The 25159-nt window shown below is 46.6% G+C and overlaps 1 protein-coding gene across 2 annotated transcripts in view; it reads right to left on the bottom strand.

The window, feature by feature from the left end:
- MARVELD3 (MARVEL domain containing 3) overlaps positions 1–25159 on the bottom strand; it is an 813614-nt gene that overhangs the window by 554202 nt on the left and 234253 nt on the right. For both annotated transcript variants that reach the window (XM_085638771.1, XM_085638772.1), the window contains exons 2-3: positions 16035–16090; positions 12491–12526 (exon numbers count right to left, since the gene is read on the bottom strand). In XM_085638771.1, coding sequence (XP_085494897.1) covers positions 12491–12526; positions 16035–16061 — 63 coding nt within the window. In that variant the 5' untranslated portion in view covers positions 16062–16090. The remainder of the gene's footprint in view (positions 1–12490; positions 12527–16034; positions 16091–25159) is intronic.

Genomic DNA, 25159 nt, shown 5'->3' with positions numbered 1-25159 from the left:
TGGTCTATCCGGGGTCGGAAGTGGATGTAAGAGCCCTTGGGTTCGGCCATGGTCGGCCTTCATGGTAGCACACGTAGGACACTCCTGTCCCCACCTCCTGACATCCACTCTCATGGTTGGCCACCAGAAATGCCGTCCCATGCTAGCCACCGTTTTTTCAAAGCCCAAATGACCTGCGCATGGAGAGTCATGGCACCAGATGAATGCTTGTTTCCTTAGCCTAGGCGTGGGTATCAATAGGCACCTGCCCTTCAGGGGTATCCCGTCCTTAGGCTGCCATTCTCTGTGACTGAGGAGCCACCTCCGCCATGCGAATGACCTGATCCCTCTCTTTCTTCCCCTCAGGAAAGTATCCGGTTGGATAACCCCCAATACCATCCTCGGGGAAATGATGGAACGCTCGGTTGCAGGCAATGGTTCCTTAACTGCAGATTGACGGGACAGGGCGTCCGCCTTCCGGTTTTCCGTCCCCGGCCGATATGTGATGCGGAAGTTGAACCCCGCAAAGAAGATCATCCACCGCAGCTGCCTGGGAGAAAGGTGTCTAGTGGCCGTCATGAACTGTAGGTTCCGATGGTCCGTGTACACCGATACCACATGTCTTGCCCCCATCAACCAATGCCTCCATTCGGTGAAGGCGTCCTTGATTGCGAGAAGCTCCTTCTCCGCAATATGGTAGTTGCGTTCGGCGTCGTTGAGTTTGCGGGACATGTACGCAACGGGATGAAGCACCCCTGTGTCGTGGTTGCGTTGGGACAAGATAGCCCCCAGCGCCACATCCGACGCGTCCGCTTCCACCACGTAGGGGAGATCCGGATCGGGGTGAGCCAACACCGGCGCCTTACCAAAGGCGCTTTTCAGGGCCTCAAAGGCTTTGTTCGCTTCAGGGGACCAGACAAACTCCTTGGACTTCCTCAGTAGCTGTGTGATTGGGGCCACCACTCCTGAAAATCCATCTATAAACCGCCTGTAAAAGTTGGCGAAGCCAATGAAACTTTGGACGTCCTTCACGCTTTGGGGCACCGGCCATTCTTTCACCGCCTTCCGTCTACCGCATAGACGTCTTCGGGTACTGCTTTGGGAAGAAGCACTAGCCCTAGCCTGCATGCCTCGTTGTGGTCCATAAACATGCCAGTGGCCCCTGAATCCACCATGGCCACAACGGGTATCCACTGGTCATGCACTCCCACGTGCACCGTGATAAACAGGTGTCGTTGTCCCTTAGTGACCGAGTTGGAAAGTGAAGGGATGGATGAGTGACTCCGAGATGCCCCTTCTCTGGTCTTGGAGTCCTCTAGTTTTCCGACGGTATGTCCACCACGGCTGTTACCGACCGGTTGGCCCGATAACGTGACGTCTTCGGTTTGGCAGGGCATTCACGTACGTAGTGGCCTTTTTTGCCACAATATAGGCACAATCCTAGTTTACGGCGTGACTCTTTCTCCGTGGCAGTGAGGCTCGCTCGTATAGCGCTGATGTCCATGGGTTCTCCCTTGGATGCGGTGGAAGTTTCAGGACTTCCCACCGTCACATAGGATGGAAGGGATTTTCCTTTTCTCCCATGATCCCCCTTTCTTTCACTTAGCCTATGTTCCAGCCGTAATACCAGGTTGATAAGGCCCTCACATGGCTTGGGTTGAGGGTCAATATGAGCCACGGCGTCCTTGAGCTCATCGCACAGCCCTTGATGGAAGAGCGCCGTCTGTTTAGCAACAGGCCACTTGGTTTCCGCAACCAGCCTTCGGAACGCGTTGAGATACTGCACCAGGTCGTTGGATCCCTGTCTCAACTCAAGCATTTCACGGTCCGCCGTGTACGAGTCAGCCCTTCTGTCGAATACCTTCAGGAATTCCTCGCGAAAAGCACCCCAATCACATAAGAGGGGGTCGTCCCTGCTCACCAGAGGTACGGCCCATTGTGCCGCGTTTCCAGCCAAATAGGATATAAGGAAAGCCACACGAGCCTGACTCGTGGGGAACGCCTTTGGTTTGCACGATAAATGTAGCGCCACTTGTGTGAGGAATACCTGCACTGTGTTAGGATCCCCACTGTACCTCTCTGGTGTTGCCAAGGGGATGGCTACCGGCATTTCCACTACTACCGCAGGGGTCTGGTTCGTGAGGGAGGTGCTGGGCGTGAGCGGGTCCAATTGTATAGCATCCAGTCTGGCTTTTACATCGGCTGTTTCTTGCCTAGAGGCAGCCACTTCAACTTGCATGGCCGCTAAAGCAGCCAGCACATCATCAAGTGTTGCCATGTCTGTTATCGACCGGGAGACAGTTAGTGTTATTAAGGTCGGATATTTTGTAACGCCCTGAACGTCTCAGGATCGTTTAACAGACACGACAATGAGGATGCAACCACTTGTGAAGGGTTAGTTCTTTTAATGAAGGCAAATAAAATACAAAGAACAAACAAAAGTTATAGTCACTGGAATCCTCCAGGCTAAGTACGTTACCAGCCCACAGCACGGATGGTCCTAACCGTCCTCTGCATATACGCCGATCCCGGCGTATGCCAACAGAGGGCAGAAATGAAATGGCCGACAATGCCAATCGGTAGGCTGTGAGGGGCACGAAGAGTGTTGGGGAGAATCGAGGAGTCAGGGAAACACCCAGCCGGGGTCTCTACCTGAAGGGAGCAGCCGCTCAACCTCTTCCTCAGACTGCACCGGGACGCGGAGTCACCTCCTGGTGATGCGTCACCGATACCCCAATCACAAGCAAGAAGACTGAACCGAGAGCAGCCGCTCGATCGATCCTGTGGACTTCCGAGTCTGTAACGCGGCAAACACCTCCTGGTGTGCGTTACAGCTGGCAGTCCCTGTGTCTCTGGTCGGGCTGGGAGTTACGACTCCAACCAGCAAAAGCGCCACTGCGCTTGGACTCAGCCGAGTCAAAAAGCGAAGCTCAATGGTTGACCGGTAGAGCTTCCGGGTCCTTCACAGGTGACGATGGGGCAAGACACGGCCCAGGGAGTAACGACTCGACCTACCTCCGTTCTTGCCTTACTGGAGCACCACTCCGGAACACTGCTCTTCACGAAGCAGGTACGTCGGTGTAAACACAATATCCGACAGCCTTGTACCTCCCGGTTCCTCCCTTTATAGGGCGTGTTTTCCTTGAGTTATGTAACAGCTCTCCTGTTTACATAAGGGCGTGTTTCCCTTGAGTTATGTAACAGCTCTCCTGTTTACATAAGGGCGTGTTTCCCTTGAGTTATGTAACAGCTCTCCTGTTTACATAAGGGCGTGTTTCCCTTGAGTTATGTAACAGCTCTCCTGTTTACATAAGGGCGTGTTTCCCTTGTATGACAGGAATTCTTGACATGGAGAGATGAGGTGCACTGTTGGAGAGCGGTAGTGAGGGAATTCATGGAGAAGCAGGTTATGGGGAGGAGAGCACCAAAAAAGACTGCTGTAACAGCCGACACCAGTGATCGAGCCGGCTCTGTCTGGGAGTCTTATCTCCCCTCCCCCCTCGAAGTTCGGGTCTAGTTTCACCCCTGCAATACATAGGTCATAACTCTGTCAGGAAGCATAAACAATAGATCATCCAATGACCCACATGAACAGGGCAAGGTCATCAGCAAACTACTAAGGTTATTCAGTTTCTGGGGGAGGACAAGTTTATTCCCCCTCCCCCACCTGTGCATTTGAAAAACGGGGTTTGCATTGCCGCATGATGAATGTCTTTACTTAATTTGGAAAATGAGTGACTGTTCCCGAAGTGCTGCTCAGAAGCCCACGGCTGGCACTATTAAATGCCAGCGAGCTGAAGATCAAGGCAGCGTAGTCCTGTGTCCATCTCAGACCTCTTTAATGTCCTGCCAGATACTCCCTGCCACTTTATCTTACTTGTGCAGGTTCCTGCGTTCCCCCTTTGTAGCAGTGTTTTCATTTTTCTCTACCTCCTTTTCCTTGTCAGTGTGAACCACAAAGTTTCTAAATAAACCTGTGCTTAATCACCTGGTAGCTAGGCACAAAAGTAGTCAGGCTTAACTTCGAGGCAATGTGTAAAGTATTTATGCAGCACTCAAACCGTAATCAAGGGAAAACACAACACAAGAAAAATCAAAATCCAATTCAGAAAAATATAGTACAATGTAATTATAAAAATGACACCAAAACTGCATCCAGTAAAGCCAGAGTTATGAGTTTTTAAAGTTCTGGATGGGAATATGATCAAAAAGCACAAAGTGCTAATAACTGGTATCTGTTCACATTGTACTGGGTCAAAGTCACAAGATCAGGCCAACCCTATGGAATGCAGGTCGGATACAGGGACCAGGTTCGCCCCGGTGAAGAGTTTACCGTCTTTGAGTCATTGTCCATGCGAGGAGCCTAAGGTGGAGCTTCACGTTGCTGGGGGCCAGGAGAAGTTCGTTGTTGGCATGAGGAGCAGTTGTCGCTGGAGCTTAGTGTTGGCTGGAGACGTGGACAGTCGCTGTTTGAACTAAAGAGCAAGTCGCCTTTGAAGCTTCACTTTGAGGGAGACGCAGTGGCTGCTGCTGAAGCAAGGAGCCATCTTGCAGTCGCATAAAGTCCCAAAACATCTGGATTTTCACCTGGAGTGTAGATTTTGTACATTTGAGGCAGGAGGAGTACACTCTGATGACAGCCCAGGACCTTGGGGCAACTCTCGGGGATCAGAATTCACTCCAGCTGAGGCAAACAGCATGGCTCAGGCAGGTCCAGGTGGTGCTGGGCAGTTGCAGGGCGGTCTCTGGAAGATTATCAAGCCCCTATAATTCAAACAGGTCATCAGCCCCCTGGCGTCACTGCTGGGGATCCTGGGATCAAGGCAAACAGGTCCAGTCTTCCTTTTTTAGACATCAGGGCAGCCCTTCTTCTGAATCTTCCACAGATCAAAGCATTTTGTGAGGAGAAGTTCTGAAGGTGCTATTCTTATACCCAGTGCCAGCCTGATGGTGGGGATTCTCCCTTTGTCTAACCTTTCCCAGGGGGGTGGGGGGGGGGAGTGGCCAAGATGGCAGATGGGTGAGATGCACCCTCGTCTCTCTCTGCTCCCCGCTGACAGGCCCCATCATCAACAGCTTCCATTGCGCGGAGTCGAGTCCCCGGTCCGAGCGCAGTGACCCCCGGAGGTGGGAGACATGCTCCGAGAGCTACTCCGGCACTCCCACGCCCATACGGAGGCCGAGGGGCCTGGGAGAGGCCTGGACAGACAGCGGCCTGCAGCACGGAGCCCTACCAATGCAAGGGAGGCCGGGCACGCCTCATCCTGAAGCTCCTGACAGACTCCCTTTTGGGGAACCCTTTGACCGTCTGAGATCCGGCCTGTCGGCGGTTAGCTTGCGCCCAGCCGAAGTTCCGGGGGGGCACTGGAGCTGCTGCGGGAGGACCTCAGGATGGAATATCGCCTTCGTCATATGCATCGTCCCATAGCAGCGGGCCCCCCGGGAGGAGTCCGAATCGGGAGGCGCAGTACGGACAAGCAGAGAGGCAGCCTGACCACCACTTGCAGATCGGGGTGCACACTCCGGAGGCCCCCCTGAAACAATGAAGCCCTTAGATCAACATGGTGGTCTGGGGCGGGTCCGGACCTCCTCCTCCGCAGCCCAGTTGGAGGCCATCACGCACATGGTGAGCGACAAAGCAGATCGGAGGGGCAGAGACCGGGGACGAAGCCCTGCAGCTGGGCGATAAGGCAGCCAGAGGTGCAGACCCTGCATGAAGGTGAGGAGAAGGGGGGGGCGGGGTTGTATTGCCTGTCATATGAGGGCCCCCCCCATGCCAGGAACCCTCCCTGGTCCTAGCAGCCCCACGCAGAGGAAATTGAGGGACACCCCCCCCCCCCCCCCCCCATAACCACATACGGATCGAGGGCCATCAAGCTCGTCCTGCTGGTGAGCAAGCCCTGTAGAATCCCCTGCCCCACAGTTACCTACCCTGAAGGAGCAGTTTGAACAGACTTTGTATCTCTCACCTGCCTGACCCGAGCCTTCGCTTTTACCATTTCTTCCCAACGGAAGTCGCAGAGCCCTGCGCCCTGGTCCTCTGCTACTGTGGGGGTTGGGGGCGACGGAGGGAGGAGGCCGCCTCCCCCACCACACTGTCCTTGCGATTCCAAATGGGGGGAGCCTGACCGGGTCTGGCCCCGCTCCTGGCCCTCCTGGGACCGTGACCAGAATTCTCAGGCATAAGGCTGCCCACCTTGGCTCCCCAGACCACACCGGTTCTGGACAACTGCTGGGGTGAGACGGCCCTTCCCAGCCTCCCATCATGGCCTCAGGAAAGGGTAAGAGAGACAGGATGTTAAGGAAATGCTCCTCAAACAAACAGGGGCCCAGGCCGGAGACCTAGCCTCAACAACGATCATGGAGGAACCCTCAGACGCTGCACAGGCAGAGGCGCCAATCACCAGTCCCTACTTCGAAGCGGTTTGCCTCACTGCAAGAAGACCCTCAGTCACTCAAAAAAGAACTGGCTGGGGAGCTCTGGGAGGTTCGCAGGGACATAGAGGGCCTGGGAGACAGAGTTTCTACTATGGAAGATCACAAACAGGGGCGTGAAGAGGAAATAGAGCAACTCAAGCAAGAGATCCTGTGCCTCAAAGACCAACATCTGGACCTGCAGGCCCACGCCGAGGACCTAGAGAACAGGTATCGGCGTAGTAACATCCGCATTCGAGGCATTGCATCTGGGGCAGAGGGATCGGACATTGTCACCTTTGTGACAGAGCTGTTTAAATTCATCCTTGAAGCTACTCCCGATGTAGAGATCAAGCTTGACCATGCTCATAGAGTTGGCCCCAGGAGATCCTTGGCTGGGACCGCCCCACCCTCCTCACCCCCCTGGGATATACTAACTTGAGTTCACGATTTCATCCTTAAAGAGAAAATAATAAAGGGTGCCAGAGATAAGCACCCCATTCAATTTCAAGGTCACACCCCACTTCTGTTTCAAGACCTAGCAGCTTTCACCCTCCAGAAACGTACGGCCTTCTGACCTGTTACCTCGAACCTCTGAGATTTGGGAGTGCCCTACTGCTGGGGCACCCCTTCTGCATGGACTTCCGCCTAGAAGGGAAACTGCATCAGCTCCGCTCATCGGATGAGGCATGCCGCCTACTCAACTTGAAACACCCTTCCCGAATGCCCCCATGTGAGGCGACAGGGCTGTGAGAAAGGGGAACCCCAGAAAAGCTTGAGATCCTCCCCAGCCGGACTGCACCCAGACCCCGACACCATTGCCAGAGAGAGACAGGCGGTTCTAGTCACTGGCCAGAGATTCAGCTGGGTCGACGACTGCATAATGGACAATGCACTCCCATTCCATTTATGTTCCCTCTCGCTTCTCTCTTTTCCCTTCCTTCTAAGGAGACTCAGCGGGGAGGGGGACCATGGATATTCCTCCTTTTGACTGGTACTCCATGGTGATATCCATCCTGGACTATGATCCTCATATTGACAATATTTGGTTACTTTTTATTTGGGCCAGTTGGACCTCTTGTTACAGGGTTTAGTTTACCTAGTGACACAACACATATACACATTTCAATTCCGCCCCTATGCACACGACCTGATCGTCTCTATCCCAAGGCGTGACAGTGATAAGACAGGGCAGCATAGGGCTACACCAAACACCGCCTCCCACTAGAAAACGCAATGACTAACCAATTAGTGGTTCTCACTTTCAATGCCCAAGGCCTCAATCACTCGCTAAAACGGAGCTCTATTCATTCATACCTGAAAAACTCCGAGGCACACATATGCTTATTGCAAGAGACATATCTCGTCCACAAAGACCAACACAGACTTCACTCAAAGGCCTTCCCCCATCAATTCTTCCTGTCCCTCCCGTCCAAGTCAGCTGGGGTGGCGATTCTGATTCCCCAGGCATTCAATGGAAAGTTGGGGCTCAAACAGGCAGAAATTAATGGCAGGTTCCAAGCATACTCCCTAAGCATTGGGTTCAGAAGCATTATAGTAAGTACAATATACTCCTCCCAATGAGGGGCAGGAACCCTTCCTCCGCAAAGTGGTGACTAAGATCATGGGCTCACAGGATAGGTTGGTGCTGATGGGGGAGACCTAAATCTTGCACTTAATAGTGACCCAGACAGATCGGCACAACGCCACAGGCGGACAGAGGCTCTTTCCTTAGCAGGACTGACCTGGTTGAGGGACACAAGCCTTGTAGACATTTGGAGAGCATCGCAACCACACTCCGGAGACTTCACTTTCTATTCCCACGCCCACTAAACCTATGACAGATTTGATGATTTTCTGTGCACTTCGGGGGTTGCTTCTGTGGTCCAGTCGGCGGAGATTGAACTGCGCTCCCTCTTGGACCACGCCGCCGTGACTGTGTCTCTCACAGTTCTGTCTCCCGGCCCAACTCCCAGGACCTGACGACTTAGGGACACCTTACTCCAGCACCCTGAAGTTATTGCCCAGATCACAAAGACAATCATGGACCTTTGAGGTTACGGTCTCCACGCTGTGGAAAGCCCTGAAAAAGTAGTCCGGGGGGAATTCATTGCCATAGCTGCCGTAGATAACAAACTTCAGCGGGATAAAAGGGAGAACCTGCCCCGAGCTCGAGCACCTACATAAGAGGACTGGGGCCCCCAGGATCTGGAGACAATTAAGAGGCAGCCCACGCCCAGTTTGCGGTCATAAGATACTGATCGAGCTGAATACGCTGCACTCCAGCTCCGATACTGGTTTTATGTGGGGGGCGACCGCTCTGGCAGCCTCTTGGCAAATCGGCTTTGTGCCCAACGCCAGGAGACAGGAGTTTGAAAGGTTGTGGACACGAAGGGGCGGGAATGGTCAGATGGCGTGCATATTGTGGAGTCCTTCTGTGACTATACCAGACCCTCTACACAGCACAAGACCTTCACTCAGATGTGATCCCAGCATACCTCAAAGAAGCTGCTACTGCCTCTTTGACAGACGCGCAGGCATCTAATCTGGATCGACCCATCCGAATTGAAGAAGTTATCTCCAGCATATCTCGCCCAAAGCTAACCAAGTCTCCGGATCTGGTTGGCTTTGCGGCCTCCTTTTATAAGGTCTTCTGCCAGAGCCTCGTCCCCCCTCCTTACTAGGCTTTTCAATGTGATTGGGGACTCAGTCCCGCTTCCCCCTTCCATGCTACGGGCGGCATTAGTGGTAATCCCCAGGACCAGGAAGGACAAGACTCAGTGTTCCTCATACAATCCCATTTCCCTCTTGAACACAGATCTTCAGCTCTTTATGGGAATTCTCGCCGCCTGACTCAACCCCTTCCTTCCGGGCCTTATTGAACCAGACCAGGCCAAATTTGTGCCTCAACGGCAGTGCAGTGATAACACCAGAAGAATTCAGCACATTGACAAATCTCAGAGGTACGATTAAGAAAAAATGCTTCTCGACGTCGATGCAGCAAAGGAATACAACAGGGTCCACTAGCCCTATCTAGCAGCAACCCTAGCACACTTTGGCCTAAGGGACTGCTTCCAAAAGTGGATCCTCAGTAGCTACACCCAACCCACAGCGGTGGTCCGCGTCAATGGGTGCTCCTCTGCCCCCATTTCGCATTAATCGGGGAACCAGACGGGGTGCCAGTTGTCACCCCTGCTCTTCGCCCTCTATATGGAACCCATGGCCCATAGAATCCGCTCTAACACACAGATAAAAAAGTCCAATTCGGAGGGGAACAGCACAACATAAGCTTATACACGGACAATGTTATAGTGTCTTTGGAGAAGCCTGCCATCTCCTTACCAGCTTATTTGGCTGAGATGGAGGCCTTTGACCTGGCACCGGTCTTTATGATAAACATTCATAATTCACAGGCCCTCAACCTCACCCTTCAGGCACAAACCTTAGACGCCTTGCGGCAGGTCCTGCCCACACTGTGGGCCTCGACATCCATCCCATACCTCGGTCTCCTAATTACCTCCACTATCACGGACACCATTGCCCTCAATTATCAGACGCTGACTCACCAGATCAAGGCGTTCCTAAACCCTATCTTGGTTAGGGCAAATGTCAGCAATTAAAATGCTGATCCTTCCAAGGATCCTGTTTCTCTTCCAGGTACTTCCGGCTACACCTCCTCCCTGGACCTTGTGCTCTCTACAGCACGAAATACACTTGTGTGGGCGGAAAAGCACCCGTGTATTCGTAGAGACCTTAGCTATAGACCCCCAATCTAGGGCAGTCTAGGAGTCCCCGATCTCTTCTGCTATTACCAGGCCACTCAACTTAGGGTCTTTGTGGAATGGTCACGCGCAGAATCGAAAAAGCGCTGGCTATTTATGGATGGAGCACCAGCAGGTCAGGCTCTGTGGAGCATACCCTTCCTTCATAAACAAGCAAGGCCCAAAACCCTGTACCTCTCCCCTATTACTAAAGCGTTGCTGGCTGTCTGGGATGAACTAGTGACACAGTGGGACCCAACGTCCTTCCCCTCACCACTGACTCCCATAGTTAGGAACTCAGATTTTAATCCAGGCTTCCATGACCCCACATTCCAGGTGTGGAACCAGGTGGGCTGTAGGGCCATGGACCACCTGTTCGATCTGGAGAGCCCCCTCCCTTTTGAGTCCCTGCGTTCAGAGTATGCACTCCCAGAATCAGAGCGATGGCATTACATCCAGATTTTCCACTGTGTAATGCACCACTCCGTTCGCACAGGAGCGGCAACTCACTCCCTTTGAGCACTGGCTCCTGTCTAAGAATCTGACAGGCGCCTGGTTTCAGAACTGTACCAACTGATAGGCCCAATCACAGAGGTCTCCAAATCTAAGAGCCAGACACGTTGGGAGACTGAAATAGGCAGGGAACATACGACAAAAGAGTCGGCACACCACACTGCTCATAATATCGCCAGTATCGAGACAGCCATGAAAAGCGATACTTATTGGCACTACACGCCCCACCGACTGCATAAATATAACCCGCCCAGATCTCCAGAGTGCTGGCGCGAATGCGGATCCCCAGCCATGCTCCTACATATCTTGTGGGACTCCCTGTAACTCAAGGCCTTCGGAGTGCTCACAGACATTGACACCCACTTGGACACAGAGCTTCCCAGATTCCCAGCTTACATAGTATTGGACCTACCACATGCTCTCTCCTTTCCCCTCAGGTCTCGGTGGGGTAAACAGATCAGTCTAGCCCTGGGTGCTGCCTTACAAAATATCCTCTCCACTGGGGTACAGGGCAGATTCCCATTCACTTAGGCTGGTTACATCGTCTGTGGCCCATACTAGGGATGGAACGCATTACCCTCTCCCTGTCGAATCAAGGTACATAATTTCCCAAGCTATGGTGGCCCTTCTTGACCCTTCTGACATCAGAATTTTGGGAACTCACTTGCCCCAAATACCTGCGACTGTCTGAGGCCCATTCTGCCCCCGCTTAAGGGTCTTCACATAAGACAGCCCCTTTAAAGGGCAACCCGGCGAATATTTTCTGGTCATCAGGTCCATGGGTGGGGGCATGGGGTAGTTCCATTACACTGCACGGAGCCCTGGAGACAATGGGCCCTGTAATGCTGATGTAACTCTATTTTCTTTGTGGTTTTGCTGATAACACCAATAAAGAAACTTAAACCATAACCTTTCCTTGGGTTAGCTCCAAACCGGGCATTACCATTAAAGAGGATTGTAAATTAAAATTCAAATGAGTATAAGAAGCTTTTCTCTATTTTTCTATCTGCTGCCAAACTGTAGTTATCACATTAAGTATAATAAGGTAACCCCGTGTTAGTCTATGGGAGAAATAACCTTATTACTGTGAAAAACGACTTTAGGAGTTTTTCACTTTCAGGACATGTAAAACTTAAAATAATGTGTCTTGCTGCTTAAATAACATGCATCATTCCCTATGAGCCTGTAGAGCCTACTTTAGTTATGACTTATAAGTATTAAAAAAGAAGATCTAGGCCTCGCAAAAGGTTGATTATGCCTAGCCTAAAAGTCAATTTAAAACTGCTCTAATCTGCAGTGGCAGGCCCGAAACATGTTTCACAGGCTACCTTATTGGGTGGTACAGATACAAGGAGTGCGGCTACCCACTAGTAGCAATAAATGTACCCGCCTAGGTACGCGTAGTACCATTTACTAGGGATTCATATTTAAATTTAATCTGCCAATTAGGCGTATACCAATTTTACCATATTTAGGGGACAGAACAAGCACTTTACTACTGGTTAGAAGTAGTAAAGTGCACCGAGTCCAAATACCAACAAAAAGGAGTTCAGCAAAAAAGGGGGGTGGAGGCAAAAAGTCTGGGGAATACCATGCCAAGTAGGTATGTCAGGTTTAACAGGCACGTTTTCTATGCTGTGGCTGGTGACTTTAGGCAGATGTCACATGTGTTATTGTGTGTGCAAACGGGCTGTACACATTCAGCAAGAATCATCTACTAAAGAACAGGAGAGGGAGTTGGATGTTGATGTTATCTCCCAAGCCAAGTTTCATAGGTTGCAGTCATACTGAAGGGGGTGCGCAAGACTCGAGGGAAGACTTACCTGACATCTGTTGCTGGAACGATCTGAACACCGTGCCTACAAAAGAAAGAAAATAAAGACTGTTCATTTTTCAGGATGCTGCACCACAAGACGCCGAAACAGGCCTGGCTCCAGCAATTTTAATTTGGGTGGTCCAAGGGTGCATTTGGGTGGGCCACTACGGGCCCAATTTGTCGCTTCTGGAGGTAACCTACAAGCCCAAGATTACATCATATCTACTTGTAATTAGTCACCATGATACAACGGATACATTCTGTGTGTATACAGAGAATGTGGAGAGTTATTTGAAAGTAAGAGCAATGTCTGGACCTAAGTGCAAACCCTCAAATTCCAGCAGGCCAGGATTCAACACAAGTACTTCCAGGCCCGATTATCCACTTTTCTACCATCCCTCTCCTGTGCATCTTATCTCACAGCTGACCTTTGGCCCCAGCCCCATATCAGCCACCATCCAGCTCCACTTTCATTATTCCTGGTAAAAAACATTAGTAAGATAACCTTCAAACTGAAAACATTGAATATAGCAGTAAATATAATCAGCACACACTTTAAAATATGTTTACCAGTTGCCCTAATGACCTGACTGCTTATTAAATAAAAAATAAAAAAACAGAAAGGCCATGACAGGGCCGGCTTTAGCACTAGTGCTAAAGTCTTTTTTGATGCCCCACCAATGACTTCTTTCTCCGCAGACACCATTACTATCACCCTCCAACAGTGCCCTTCATCTCACCCTAGCTCTTCTCTCATATGCATTTAATTTGTTGTATACTATTTATTGCGCTACTCATATTATTGTAGGGTGTCACAGTACTTTACATCACGCACACATTATACAGAGATAATGAATCATACAAGTATGTAAATCAGTCTATAGGGATTGTCACATATGCCAAGAAGGAATACAAGGTGTAGGAATCACATGTCATCCATACTGGTGGGGAGTAGATTTTAAGAGGCTGTTGTCTGGAGAAGCACAAACTCAGGATTTAAAGCGTAACCCAGTGGTTGGGGGGTTGGCTTTACTAATAAAAATGTATATCTGCCCAAACAAACTGTTTTTAGCAACATTAGAATAATGAGACTGGGAAAGTTCTAACTATATCGCAATATAAAAAAAGTGACGTTCTAACTATACCATTCAGGTTTGTATGCAACTCTTTGATGACAGTTCATAGGTTACTGTTCTATGATAGGATTGTAACTTCTGAACTGCAAGTAACACAAGAATCTCTGTGACAAAGGCAGTAACCCGCTGAGCTATCCACATAAAATACAGCTTATCTGCATTTCAAAATTAGCAACACACAAAGGATTGCTCTTCAGCAGGATCATTAATCACCAGTTATCTGGACATTTTTATTGTCTTGCATCCATGGCCATGATAATGATAAAAACGATTTAAATGAAGTATACATAAAATATGTGCCTTGCTGGGCCTTTGCAGATTTAAAAAATAAGAACAAATAGTCACACATTTTCTTTCCTACTCTGTTCATAGAACTCTGCCTCAGATCCCCATCTGATAAGCAGCTGCGAGGGTCAGGAAAGGAAAATCGGGATAAACAAATTTCTTTTCTCCAGCACTGGATAGAAAAGGAAATATCCACACAGCCAGTACCAAAGAAAGAATCTGTCCCCTTCGCCATGCCCCTTTTGTACCTGCACCACACAGCCCACCTTTCTAAAAGGAGATGCGTGATTGGGGGTGCCTGTGAGAAAGAGCCCAAGCCCAATCACACAACTCTCAGAACAGGAAGAAAAACAATGTTCGGAGGAACATTATAAATTAAAGTGCCCATTTTCTATTGGCATTTAAGCAGTAACTGCGAGGGCCAAGGCTCTTGTTTGGATGGGCCAGGCTCATGCTTGGGTGGGTGAGAAAAAATATTCTCTTGGGTATCTATAAAGACCACCTTATTTCCCAAATATACAATATCATATCATACATACATCAATCACTATAATTCCTAGTCAGAGGTGAAGACACCCCACTATTTGGCCTAGCTCAAGCTTCAATGTGGACCCCAACAAACAACCATATATGACTAAATGATAAAGAACTGAGTCGATAAAAAAAAAATTCCCCACAATTTATTAAAAGTTACATAATCACATAAGTAATATTTAACAAATTCATATAGTACTAATAAATGAAATACATGGAAAATGCGTATTAAAAATAAAAAGAAGACCTAGAGAGCAAAAACATAGCGTGAAATCAATATATTCATCGGAGAAAGGTTATTTCCAGTAAAAATCAATGTATAGGAATCATCAGTCTATTATTTTCACAATAGATCTTGGCATGAGATAGTTCCTGGATTTTAACCAATTCTTAAAAACACAAGCGTCGACGCGTTTCGGTGGTGGATGCTTATTTGAATCCCACCTTCATCAGGACAAGAATAATAAAATCTCTCCAACTTTCATACGGATATAAAAACCCCTTCTATGGTTTAAATTGAGTCAGGGGAACAAGCTCATTGCTAGCTCCTATTATAAGTGTGTCCCAGATAGAATAACCTGGTCCATCGATTCCACTCTTGAGAAAGATAGTTCAAAATATCGGGTCCTCAGTTGAATAACTTTAATATTTTTAAATATGGGTCCAACGGGGTATATCCAGAAGAACTCAGAGATATTTCAATATATATATTCATTTAAAAAAATCCTTTCGTGGATAGCACGTAATCAGATCCACCTTTATGTGGGAATCGGAGTTGTAATCTCGAGTTCAGATAAGTTTTTCCGTTTGCCTCGTCTCCGTGTAAAGGACCGAGGCCTGGACAACCGCTAGAACCGGGCCTGCGCCGGAACAGAAGAAGGACAGTCACAGAAGGTGAAAATAAGAGGGAAGGCTGAGGAAAGCGAAAATGGACTCTTGCTCAACGCGAGGGAGAAGGAGATTGAGCTACTCAGAGTGACCAGCTTAAAAATCTTGGAACCCGAGGGAAAGGAAAGGACTTACGGGAAAGAATAGCGCTGCGACCCAGAACAGCAGCGAGAGTCCGCAGAGAGATCCTGGAATATAGGAGGTAAGCACCAGCCCGCGAGTCAGCAGAAGAACCAAGAAAACTCCGCTTCGCCCCGCCACACTCCAGGAGCAGCGCGGGTCTCACACATGCGCTTTGGTAGGGTAAGGGTGTGGAAGTAACAGGGGAGTGAAATGGCACCAACGCTGTCGAATGGGGTTCTAATGCCGAACATTAAATAGTGGAATATTAGCTAATCTGCTCAGCCTAAGAACTATGGTGAATGAGGTTTCCCTCATGGTTTTGAAATGGGGTTTGGCCAGGGATGTAATGTGGGCTGAGTGATTTATTTTAGTTTGGCTATGTATGCTTTAATGAAAGCCTTTAAGTTCCCAGAATGTCAATATGACTAGTTTCTTTTCTTTAAGGAATCATCCACGCCAAACAAGAAGGGGGGGGGGGGGGGGAACGGGCTCAGAGCCAGAATAGGCAGAAGGCAGAGGTTGGAAGAAAGCGAGTTCTACCAGACATAGAGAAAGATATGAACACTTTAAAAGTCATGAACTTACCTGTGGCTTGTTTTTTTTCCTTTCCATGGTGCCCACTGGAGGACCTCGGCACCAACCTAGAAGAAGGAAAAGTACCAGTCACCACCCTGAAATACCACAACTGTCCTCAGAAATTCCCTAATCCTACATACTCTGATCAGATAAAATAAAAAGTGTGAAATGTTTTGCCTGCTAAGAAACAGTTGCTTACATAAGGAATTGGCACAATTTTATAAACATAACCTAGCTGTGACAATGCACTTTTACAAGCACTTTTACAAGCATGTCCCCAGATTGTCCAGTGACACCATCAATAATACACTCAGCATATCCTCTGACAGCAGCTGACATACAGACCCCTTACCTCACCTCACTGGGTATACAGATTCCAAGCTATCAGACATATCCTTTAGTGAGGAGGAGTTACACAGCATGCGAGGGTGGGAAGGGGCAGCTTCAACAGTCTTATACTAGTGCCACAAATCCCCTATTCATGATGTTTTTGAAACAGTAATAAAAATGTTTTGGCCGCGAACCATACCACAACATTGGAGCTACAGCCTTTTATTTCCTGGGAGGCTGGGATGCTGAGACTCCTCCATTCCTGGGATGCTGGTTTTTATGGGAACTGTCCTTTTAGTGGATATCTGACTATCCCTGTGAATATTACTCATGAGGAGTAAGATCTTTCGGCCCGACATTTCCAGGCACCGAAGTTATCCTGTCGACTAGCCAGTGAGATGCAGTTCTCTCACTTCCGGTTCCTCTGGAATTGATCGACTCTGGCGGTACCAGTCTTGGTAGTGCACACATTCACCCCAGACCATACCCTCAAATCCCCACGCAGGCACCTCAAGTTGGCTAGCATTAATCTAGTTTCTTTCTCTGATCTTGGCAGCGCCAACCTCAGAAATACATGCAAGCCAGCTTTGGAAACATTGAGGTTTATGCCCTAGATGCTGCTCCAGAAGCTCTGACCCAGACATAATCTTGTTTTATAAAGCTCCCACCATGGCAGATCTCAAGCTCACCAGTGTGAAGGAGAAAACAATTAAGGCAAAACTCAAACGCTCAAAACAAGACCCTCCGATGCCGGAATCCCGGTGAAGGACAATCGAGAAAAAGTGTCCACACTCAAAGCTATGCTTATAAAACTGAATACGGTACATGAATTAGCTCAGCCAAAACAAATACTAATCTACTTAAAATTCAAGTGGCAGACATCCACAAAGATCTTAAGGACATGAACATAAAGTTATCAAACGTTGAATGCAGAATTAGTTCGGTTGAGGACTACAACAATGCACAATTCAAACGCCTTCAGCGATTGGAGAGTTCACCATCTAGCCCTAAACCTGAGATGACCTAACTTGAGGACCACAATAGGAGGAGTAATCTACAAATCTTTGGCCTCCCAGAAGGGGCAAAGAATATGGCCTCATCAATGATTGACATTTTAGTGTCATGGATTCCGGTCACCTTGCAAATTAAATTTACTAAGGAATTCGAGCTTGAAATGGCCTACAGAGTTTCAATTTATAATCCCCAAAACGTCTCTACTCCTCGGTCAATGATCTATAAACCGCTGCGCCACCGGCATTCTGAACTAATCCTTGCCTACTTGACGAAACTCAAAGTTGTAAATTGACAGGGACACAGAATATCTATATCCCAGGATTACGACAGGAGAGGTGGTCATACAGAGCTAAGGTTTTTTGGACTTGAGGAACAGGCTCACTGAAATGGCTATTCGACAATCATTTTCTGGTCCATCAAAGTTTAAAATTATGTTCAACGGGCAGGCAAGAATATTCTCGAACCCTGCAGCTCTTTCTACCTTTTTGGACACAAAATCAGAATCTCAGATGCAGGCAGACTGCTCTCTGGGCAAGACATCTGGTTGAAGTTTGGCATTTGGAACCACTATTAGGTTTAAATATGTTTATGGGTTGAGTCTCTGTTGGGAACAAATACGTTCTAATACTGACCCTGTTGGCATGTTACGCTGCTCTATTATAGTTCTGTGGATGCTGTGTGGTGAACAACTGTAGATGATTTGGTAACTATGCTGTTACGCTATCTTATTAAACATATTTCTGTGCCGCTGCATCGTCTGTTACACAAAATATGATGTCTGACACGGTTGTACACCTATACAGTACAATTCTTTTCAAGTCACTATTGGGTAACCTTATCATCTGGCCCCTCAGAGGTCTTGGGACTCATGTGCCGCCCCCTCAAGTGCCACACACACTGGATCCTTGCTACTCCAGTCGCTTTCCTACAGTCTCTCATTACGTACCACGTCTCTCACAGACTACCCCAGGTGGGATGGGACACATGGCCCTCTGTTGGGAGACTTTACACTCCCTCTGTTGTACATTTTTGATGGTTCTCTTTTTTGTATCTTATCAGGCTCTTATTTCTCCCCCTTTCAGATTCACTAGAATACTATGTTGTGCAATGTCTGTTTATAATTAGTTGTTGCCCATTTATAGGCTCTCCCAAACCAAGCTGATACTATGGCATCATATATGTTACCAATGACATCTCTGAACATATTATCCCTTAATACCAAGGGTCGCAACCACCCTGTCAAAAGGACAAAAGTATCAAACAATTTTAATGACCTGAAAGGTGACGTGGTGTTCTTACAGCAAACTAAAATTGGTTTCAGACAAGCATTATTCTTTAAGAGGGGCTGGGTGGTAGAGGTAGCCTGCTTCGCAACTGTAAGAAAAAGAATGGGGTACTCACTTTAATTTCTAGAAGATCGGGTCTATCTATTATCTCAGCAGAACAGGATACTGATGGTTGGTGGTTAATCAGTAAATGGGCATATCTGTGGATATACGTGCAAAAATCCAAGAAATTGCCCTACCTTAACTGGAAAGGCACTGGCGGCTACTCTCAAATTTAAGAAAATCAGTAACCTAATCTCCCACATCAAAGCCTCAGACAGTTCACAAAAAAACTAAAAGTGGAAGATATTCTGGAGGTCTTTAAATATTTCTACACAGCCCTTTATCAGCCACTGTCCGATAATGCCAAAAAAGACTCTCACACTCGTACATTATTTGCTGAGAAAAAACTATTTCAGGAACCGACAAGGATAGATGTAGAAGCAATACGATATATACGTTCTGGTAGCTCCAAGACCTTCCCCCATTATATTCCATAAAAATCTGACAAACCGCATTATAAAACAACTAAAGGATTGTCTTAATCACTTTGCCCTGCTGGATAAGGTCTCAGGAACTGCAGTGGAGGCAACAATCTTACTGATTCACAAGGAAGGTGAAGATCACATCAAACCCCAAAAACTACCGGCCGACACCCCTCTTCAACATGGAGGCTAAAATCTATGCAAAGATTTTCCTAGAGGATTGGAATCACTCATCCCCAAACTCATACATAATTCCCAAACAGGGTTTGTTATAGGAATATTAGCCAGCGACAGAATATGCACATTTACTGTCATATTGTAGCGAAGTCTCAGCTGTCCGTAGACCCAGCGGTTGCAGACCTTTGATAAGGTCTAGTGGAAATTTCTGAAATCAATACTTAAGACATATAATTTGGGTGGTTCATTCATAAAAATGACTACAGCATTATATGCCAAACCTATGGTGAGAATCAGAATAAATGGCGCATTGTCTACTCTCTTTAGTTTGCGCCAAGGTACATGGCAGGGCTGCCCTGTCACCACTGCTCTTCCTGTTATCCATTGGTTTGTTGCTACAAATGCTAAACAACTTACCAGAAATGTAAGGGTTTAATTTTGGCTCAACATTATATAATACCACTCCATATGCAGATGCAAATAATATTCTTATTTTTTCTGATGAAATATGTAATTCATACCAGCGATCACTGACATAATTCACCAATTGTCATTCGTGTCTGGGTATACCTTAAACGAAGACAAACCGAGGTTTTACCTCTTAACCCACATTGTTTACCTATCGACCTTAGGAACTCCGGGCTTAAATGGCAACTCAAATTCTTCAAATTACTAGGCATTTGATTTACCAACGATTTAACTGAATCAATTCAACATAATGAAACTCAAACAATAGCTAAAGTTAAAGATCTTCTCTCCTCCTAGACCCCAAAACAAACATCATGGTGGGGTAGGTGAGAAGCCCTCAAAATGATGATCACCCCTGTGATAAACCTTTGTACATCCATCCTGCCCCTACGTCTTTCACCTGCCTCTTTTAACACCACAGATAAATCAACATCGGCTTTTCTATGAAATGGTAGGAAAGCCAGGTTTGCCCATAGAACCCTCCAACTAGACTTTACACAATGTTGTTGGAAATTGCCGACATAGAGCTACTACCAAACTGCCTTTCTAGCAGCTCAAGGCACTCATTGACTACTGGCAGACTCAAATACCCCTCCTCGATGGCTAGATAAAGAACACGCATTATGTGATCCTTACCATATCTCTACCATGTCGGAGTACACAGTACCACACTCCTGAGAAATACTTGCAGAAACTATCAAAGCATTGTAAATTCTAGATAAACACATGCCAAATTTGATCTCTAAGTCAATACTCATTTCATTATGGCATAACCTGAAAATCAAGCAGAAGTGGTCACTAACCTTGGACCAACCTGGGCCAGCATAGGTTTATGTTTAGTCAAAGACTTGTACATTGATAATTCCATGCCTCGCTCTTTGCAGAACTCCAATCTAAATTGAACTTGGACAATATCGAATTTTATGTTTTTCTGAAACTTATAGTTGCAATTGTCTAAATTAGGCCCATTTGTCTCCCACCTGGTATTATGGTATTCAACGAGGCATGTTGCATCGAAAATATATAAGCGGTTAACCAGCTCCACACCAACTACTACAATATCTGTGCGAATGGGCCACAAAGCTTGAGCCCCTGCACATAGTTTCACCTCCATTAGAAAGCGGGACCAAATTCTGTGACACAGTACTACGAAATAAAATCATCCTCTCGCTTATTGGGTCGAAGTTTTCTGCTATGCATTTACTTCACTGCACTCCGACTAAATTATAAAAGTAAAAATTATGTGATAATGATGTATACTGGAACTGCAATCAGGCCCCTGAGACAGCAGAACACATGTGTGTTAGTTGTATCAACCTTAGCTCATATTGGGATCAATTAACAAAGATATTCAAGATGACGATTATCTTAAACTTCCCGATGGTTGTCCAAGGCCCATGGTGCTCACCGCTTTCATTGCATCTTAACAGTGGTGATCTCGCAGTCCTCGGCCTCCTCTTGACCATTGCCACCACGATTATCCTTACTGAATGGAAAGCATTCAATTGCATATCTTATCACACTTGGTGGGTATGGATCATATACCTTAGAAGTGCCCACAACTCCCAAGAGGCTATACAAGGAAATCCCAGGATTTCGCTCTAAATATGGCAGACATTAAATAACTTTAGTGGACACAACATTTCTGTTTATTACCCTTGATTATGTCAATGTCAAAACAAATATGACACATGCATTTTGACCAACCATATACCATCCCTATTCAACATCCACTGGATCTCCTGTTTTTTCACTTATCTGTCTACTTTCTGTTATCATCCTAATGTACACTTGAGCCTTTTTGAATGAGTTCCAAACTCTAGCTGTATCTGCAACTATGTATGGAAATTTCTTTGGGTCGCTCTTGCTAAACAACTGTTGCACTAATTAGATTATTGTTACCCTTTTGTTATACGAATTTTGATGTAAGGATGTGATTTCTTTTATTTGTAGAGAACTTTCATACAATATATGTATGATACGTAAAGTTTTTTCTTGTTACTTATTTTTTTACTACCTGTTGCAATAAAACTTCAATGAAGAGTTACTAAAATCCCCACAAAAATGATTTATTTAAAATAGAATAACAGCTCAATCTCGATAATAGCTCCGGTAGCCAATGTCCTTCCTTGATAGCTGTGGCTGCTTCTTTCTCTCTATACTTGGGAGGCTGCTGATGGGACCTCCGTGCACTAGGAGGCCCAACACAGAAGGGCAGCAACAGTTAGCCTCTCTCTACACCTGTGCCTAATAATGCCCACTCCAGCTACCCCGCTGTTCAGAGCTGAACTACAAGAGTGTCCACAATCAGTGTGCAAAGTGAAAAGTAAATAAAGACCAGAAAGAGGGAGATTGTCAAAAAAAATCGGGGGATTTTATTTTCCCTATGGATGCATACTGTAGCAAAGCAACTTTAGGTGGAGACTGCTATAATAAAGCCATTTCAACTCAAACAATTGGTATTCTATGTCAGGACAGGAGGCTTCGGATTATGTCTTTCTCTTTCTTCACTGTTTAGTAATAAAATTTCACAGCAGCCAAGTAGAATGTATCAAACAAAAACTAATTTCCCAACATTCTATTCCTATCCAATCCAATCCAAAAGACTTTATTCGGATAACGCGGTATCCATAAAAGTAGAGCACTTACAACATTAAAATCACAATAAAACAATTGCAATAGCGTGGTCAAAAATTCACAGTGTAAGGAACAAGAAACAGATAGACTTCCCAGTAAAAACAATCGCAGTGGCATAATCAGAAATTCATAATATTAAAAACAAAATACAGGGGGGCTTCATGGATTACACATCGATTTGCGAGCCCCTACAGCTATTCGTAAAAAACTTACCAACACGCAAATTCAATTAATCGTTTTCCAATTTTATTATACTGCTGAATGCATCAGCTAATTGGATAGGTAACAGTTTTTTTTAAATGGTATTAACAGCCATTGTGCATATTTTGTATAGTACTTACAAAAAAATAAAAAATTTAAGAGTGTCTGACCACTCTGTCCATCACATGGGCAAGGCAGGGAATCGAGTTTTGTATTATACCCGAGGGGAAAACAGAGCAAATATTTTACAGTCCCAGCCCTTAAACGAAAGAGGAGTCCTCTCTCCCAATGTGACATCGATAATGTAATATAGCTAGGCAAGCGATGTTCAGTTCGCTCAATGGGTGTGAAATTTACAACAGTTTATTTCTTTCATTCCCTCCCTAGTCTTTCCGCGCTATAAAGTGTATACAGTGCAGATCTAAGAACTTTTTGTCTACAGTCTCAGTTGTGTTTGGGTTTAAAAAACAAACCTTCAAAATTAACACTTTCCAGACAATTCTTCACCTCAGCTAGCCATGGGATATCCATCCCTTTCTCACAGCTAATGCAATCATCTATTATTTCCCTGGTGAGAGATGCTGCAGGGTTTTTCATTATGGTTAGCCAAAACAATGTGGGGCAGGCCCTAATGAAATCTTCAATGTAATTCAGTTTTAGTTTGCTGTGGCATATATACTGAGGAGTGGAGATTGGTGCACCCAGGAGCTTTCTGCCTCTATTTTCCTCTTGTTGGACACTGGGGCTTTTAACAGTACCCCAAACCTCTGCGCCATAGGTTGCTATAGGTATGCACTGTGATTTAAAAATCTTTAAAATCGCTAAAATTGCCCCAGATCTTTTTGGGCGGGGAAGGCTGAGGATAGAATTGGTGGACTTTGAGAACTTATTATTACAAAACACCACATGGTCAGACCAGGTGCAGTTTGCAGCAAAGACCAACCCCAGGTATGGGAAAGTGCTAATGCAAGTTAATTTTGATCAGCCGTGGAAATAGAGCTTAGGGGGTATTTCCTTGGCCAGCAAGACATTATAAATGATTTCCTAAAATTAGTGAACAAATTTAAACCAGTCATAAAGTCTGTAAATCCCCGTACTAAATTGCGTAGTGTATTGGGTGTGCGTCCAATTAAAACCGCATCATCTGCGTATAGAAGCAGGGGGGAGGGTCTTACCTTTGACTCAGGGTATATCATCGGTGAGTGTGATCAATGATTTGTGCAACCCTGTGTCCCTGATCCGCTAAGGACTGCGCCCTGCGAGGTAGGGATTCCGTTAGGTAGTGCAGGAGTTTTGTTTGCCTTCCTGAATATTTTAGCGACTGGCGGCATGCTTGGGTGGGTGGTTGGGGTGGGTGGTCCTTGTTGGGGGGTGTTTCGGAAGTGGGAGGGGAGGGGGGTTGGGAGTTCTTTTTGTTGTTTCACACCATCGGACTGGAGCACGCATGCAGACAAACTGAGTTGTGTCATGGGTTCCTTGTAGGGGGATGGCTGAGACTTAGTAATGCGCTCCTGAGAACCCGGGTGGAGCTCTCTCGTTTGCAGTCACCCTTGGGAGGTGTTCAGTTTGTCATTGTATTCATGGTACTGCATACTGATTGCCTACCTTGCTCATTGAGATGCCCACAGGTTTGATGCATGTGTTCTGAAAATCAATAAAAGTCTGTTTAAAAAAAAAAAATCAATGATTTGGGCAAATTATTAATATAAATGATAAAAAAGAAGGGGAGCTAGGACGCACCCTTGACTAACCCCTATGCTTACATTAATATCATCAGACCCCTCACCCCTGCCGCCAATCCTAACCCGTGCCTTCATATCCATTTGTAAGTGGGCTAAAAAATGCACGAGGGACTCGTCCAGGCCGTATGCTAAAAGAATAGACCATAAACGGGACCTGTTAACAAAATCGAAGGCAGAGGTCAGGTCCATAAAAGCTAGATAAAGTGGCAATTGCTATGCAATGGTGTATTTCCCAATGATCAAGTTAAGATTTAAACGCTGCTCATTCGTGCCTACTTTGCTCCTAAATCCTAATTGACATTGCTCTAGAATGTGATTATCCTCAGCCCAAGTTAAAATGTTATTGTATAAAACTCTACCTAAAATTTTAAGGGTGTTATCAATTAAAGAAATCGGCCTGTAGCAGCTGGGATGCGAGCGGTCGCCCTTTTTAAAAATTGAGACAATGATACTAGTGGATCATGACCTTGGCAATGGAGCATTAGTTAAATTATTAAAAACATTTAGCAGTAGGGGGGCCCAAAAATCAGGTTTGTATTTGATGAGGTCGATGGGTAACCCATCTGGGCATGGGGCTTTATTGCCCACCCTCTGGCGGATGGCCTCCACAACCTCTATTATCAATATTGGGACCCTAGGTGGAGTCCTACGTTTAAAGAGGTCAGGTTCTAGTGCTGGCGTTAAATAAAATATGGAAAAGTGACTTTCCCAGGTTGCACTGGTTATGTTGCAGCTTATCGGAGTTAACAGCTGTC

This window comes from Triturus cristatus, chromosome 12 (assembly GCF_964204655.1).
Source record: "Triturus cristatus chromosome 12, aTriCri1.1, whole genome shotgun sequence".
Taxonomy (NCBI): Eukaryota; Metazoa; Chordata; class Amphibia; order Caudata; family Salamandridae; genus Triturus; species Triturus cristatus.
This window is presented reverse-complemented; position numbering and strand designations above follow the sequence as displayed.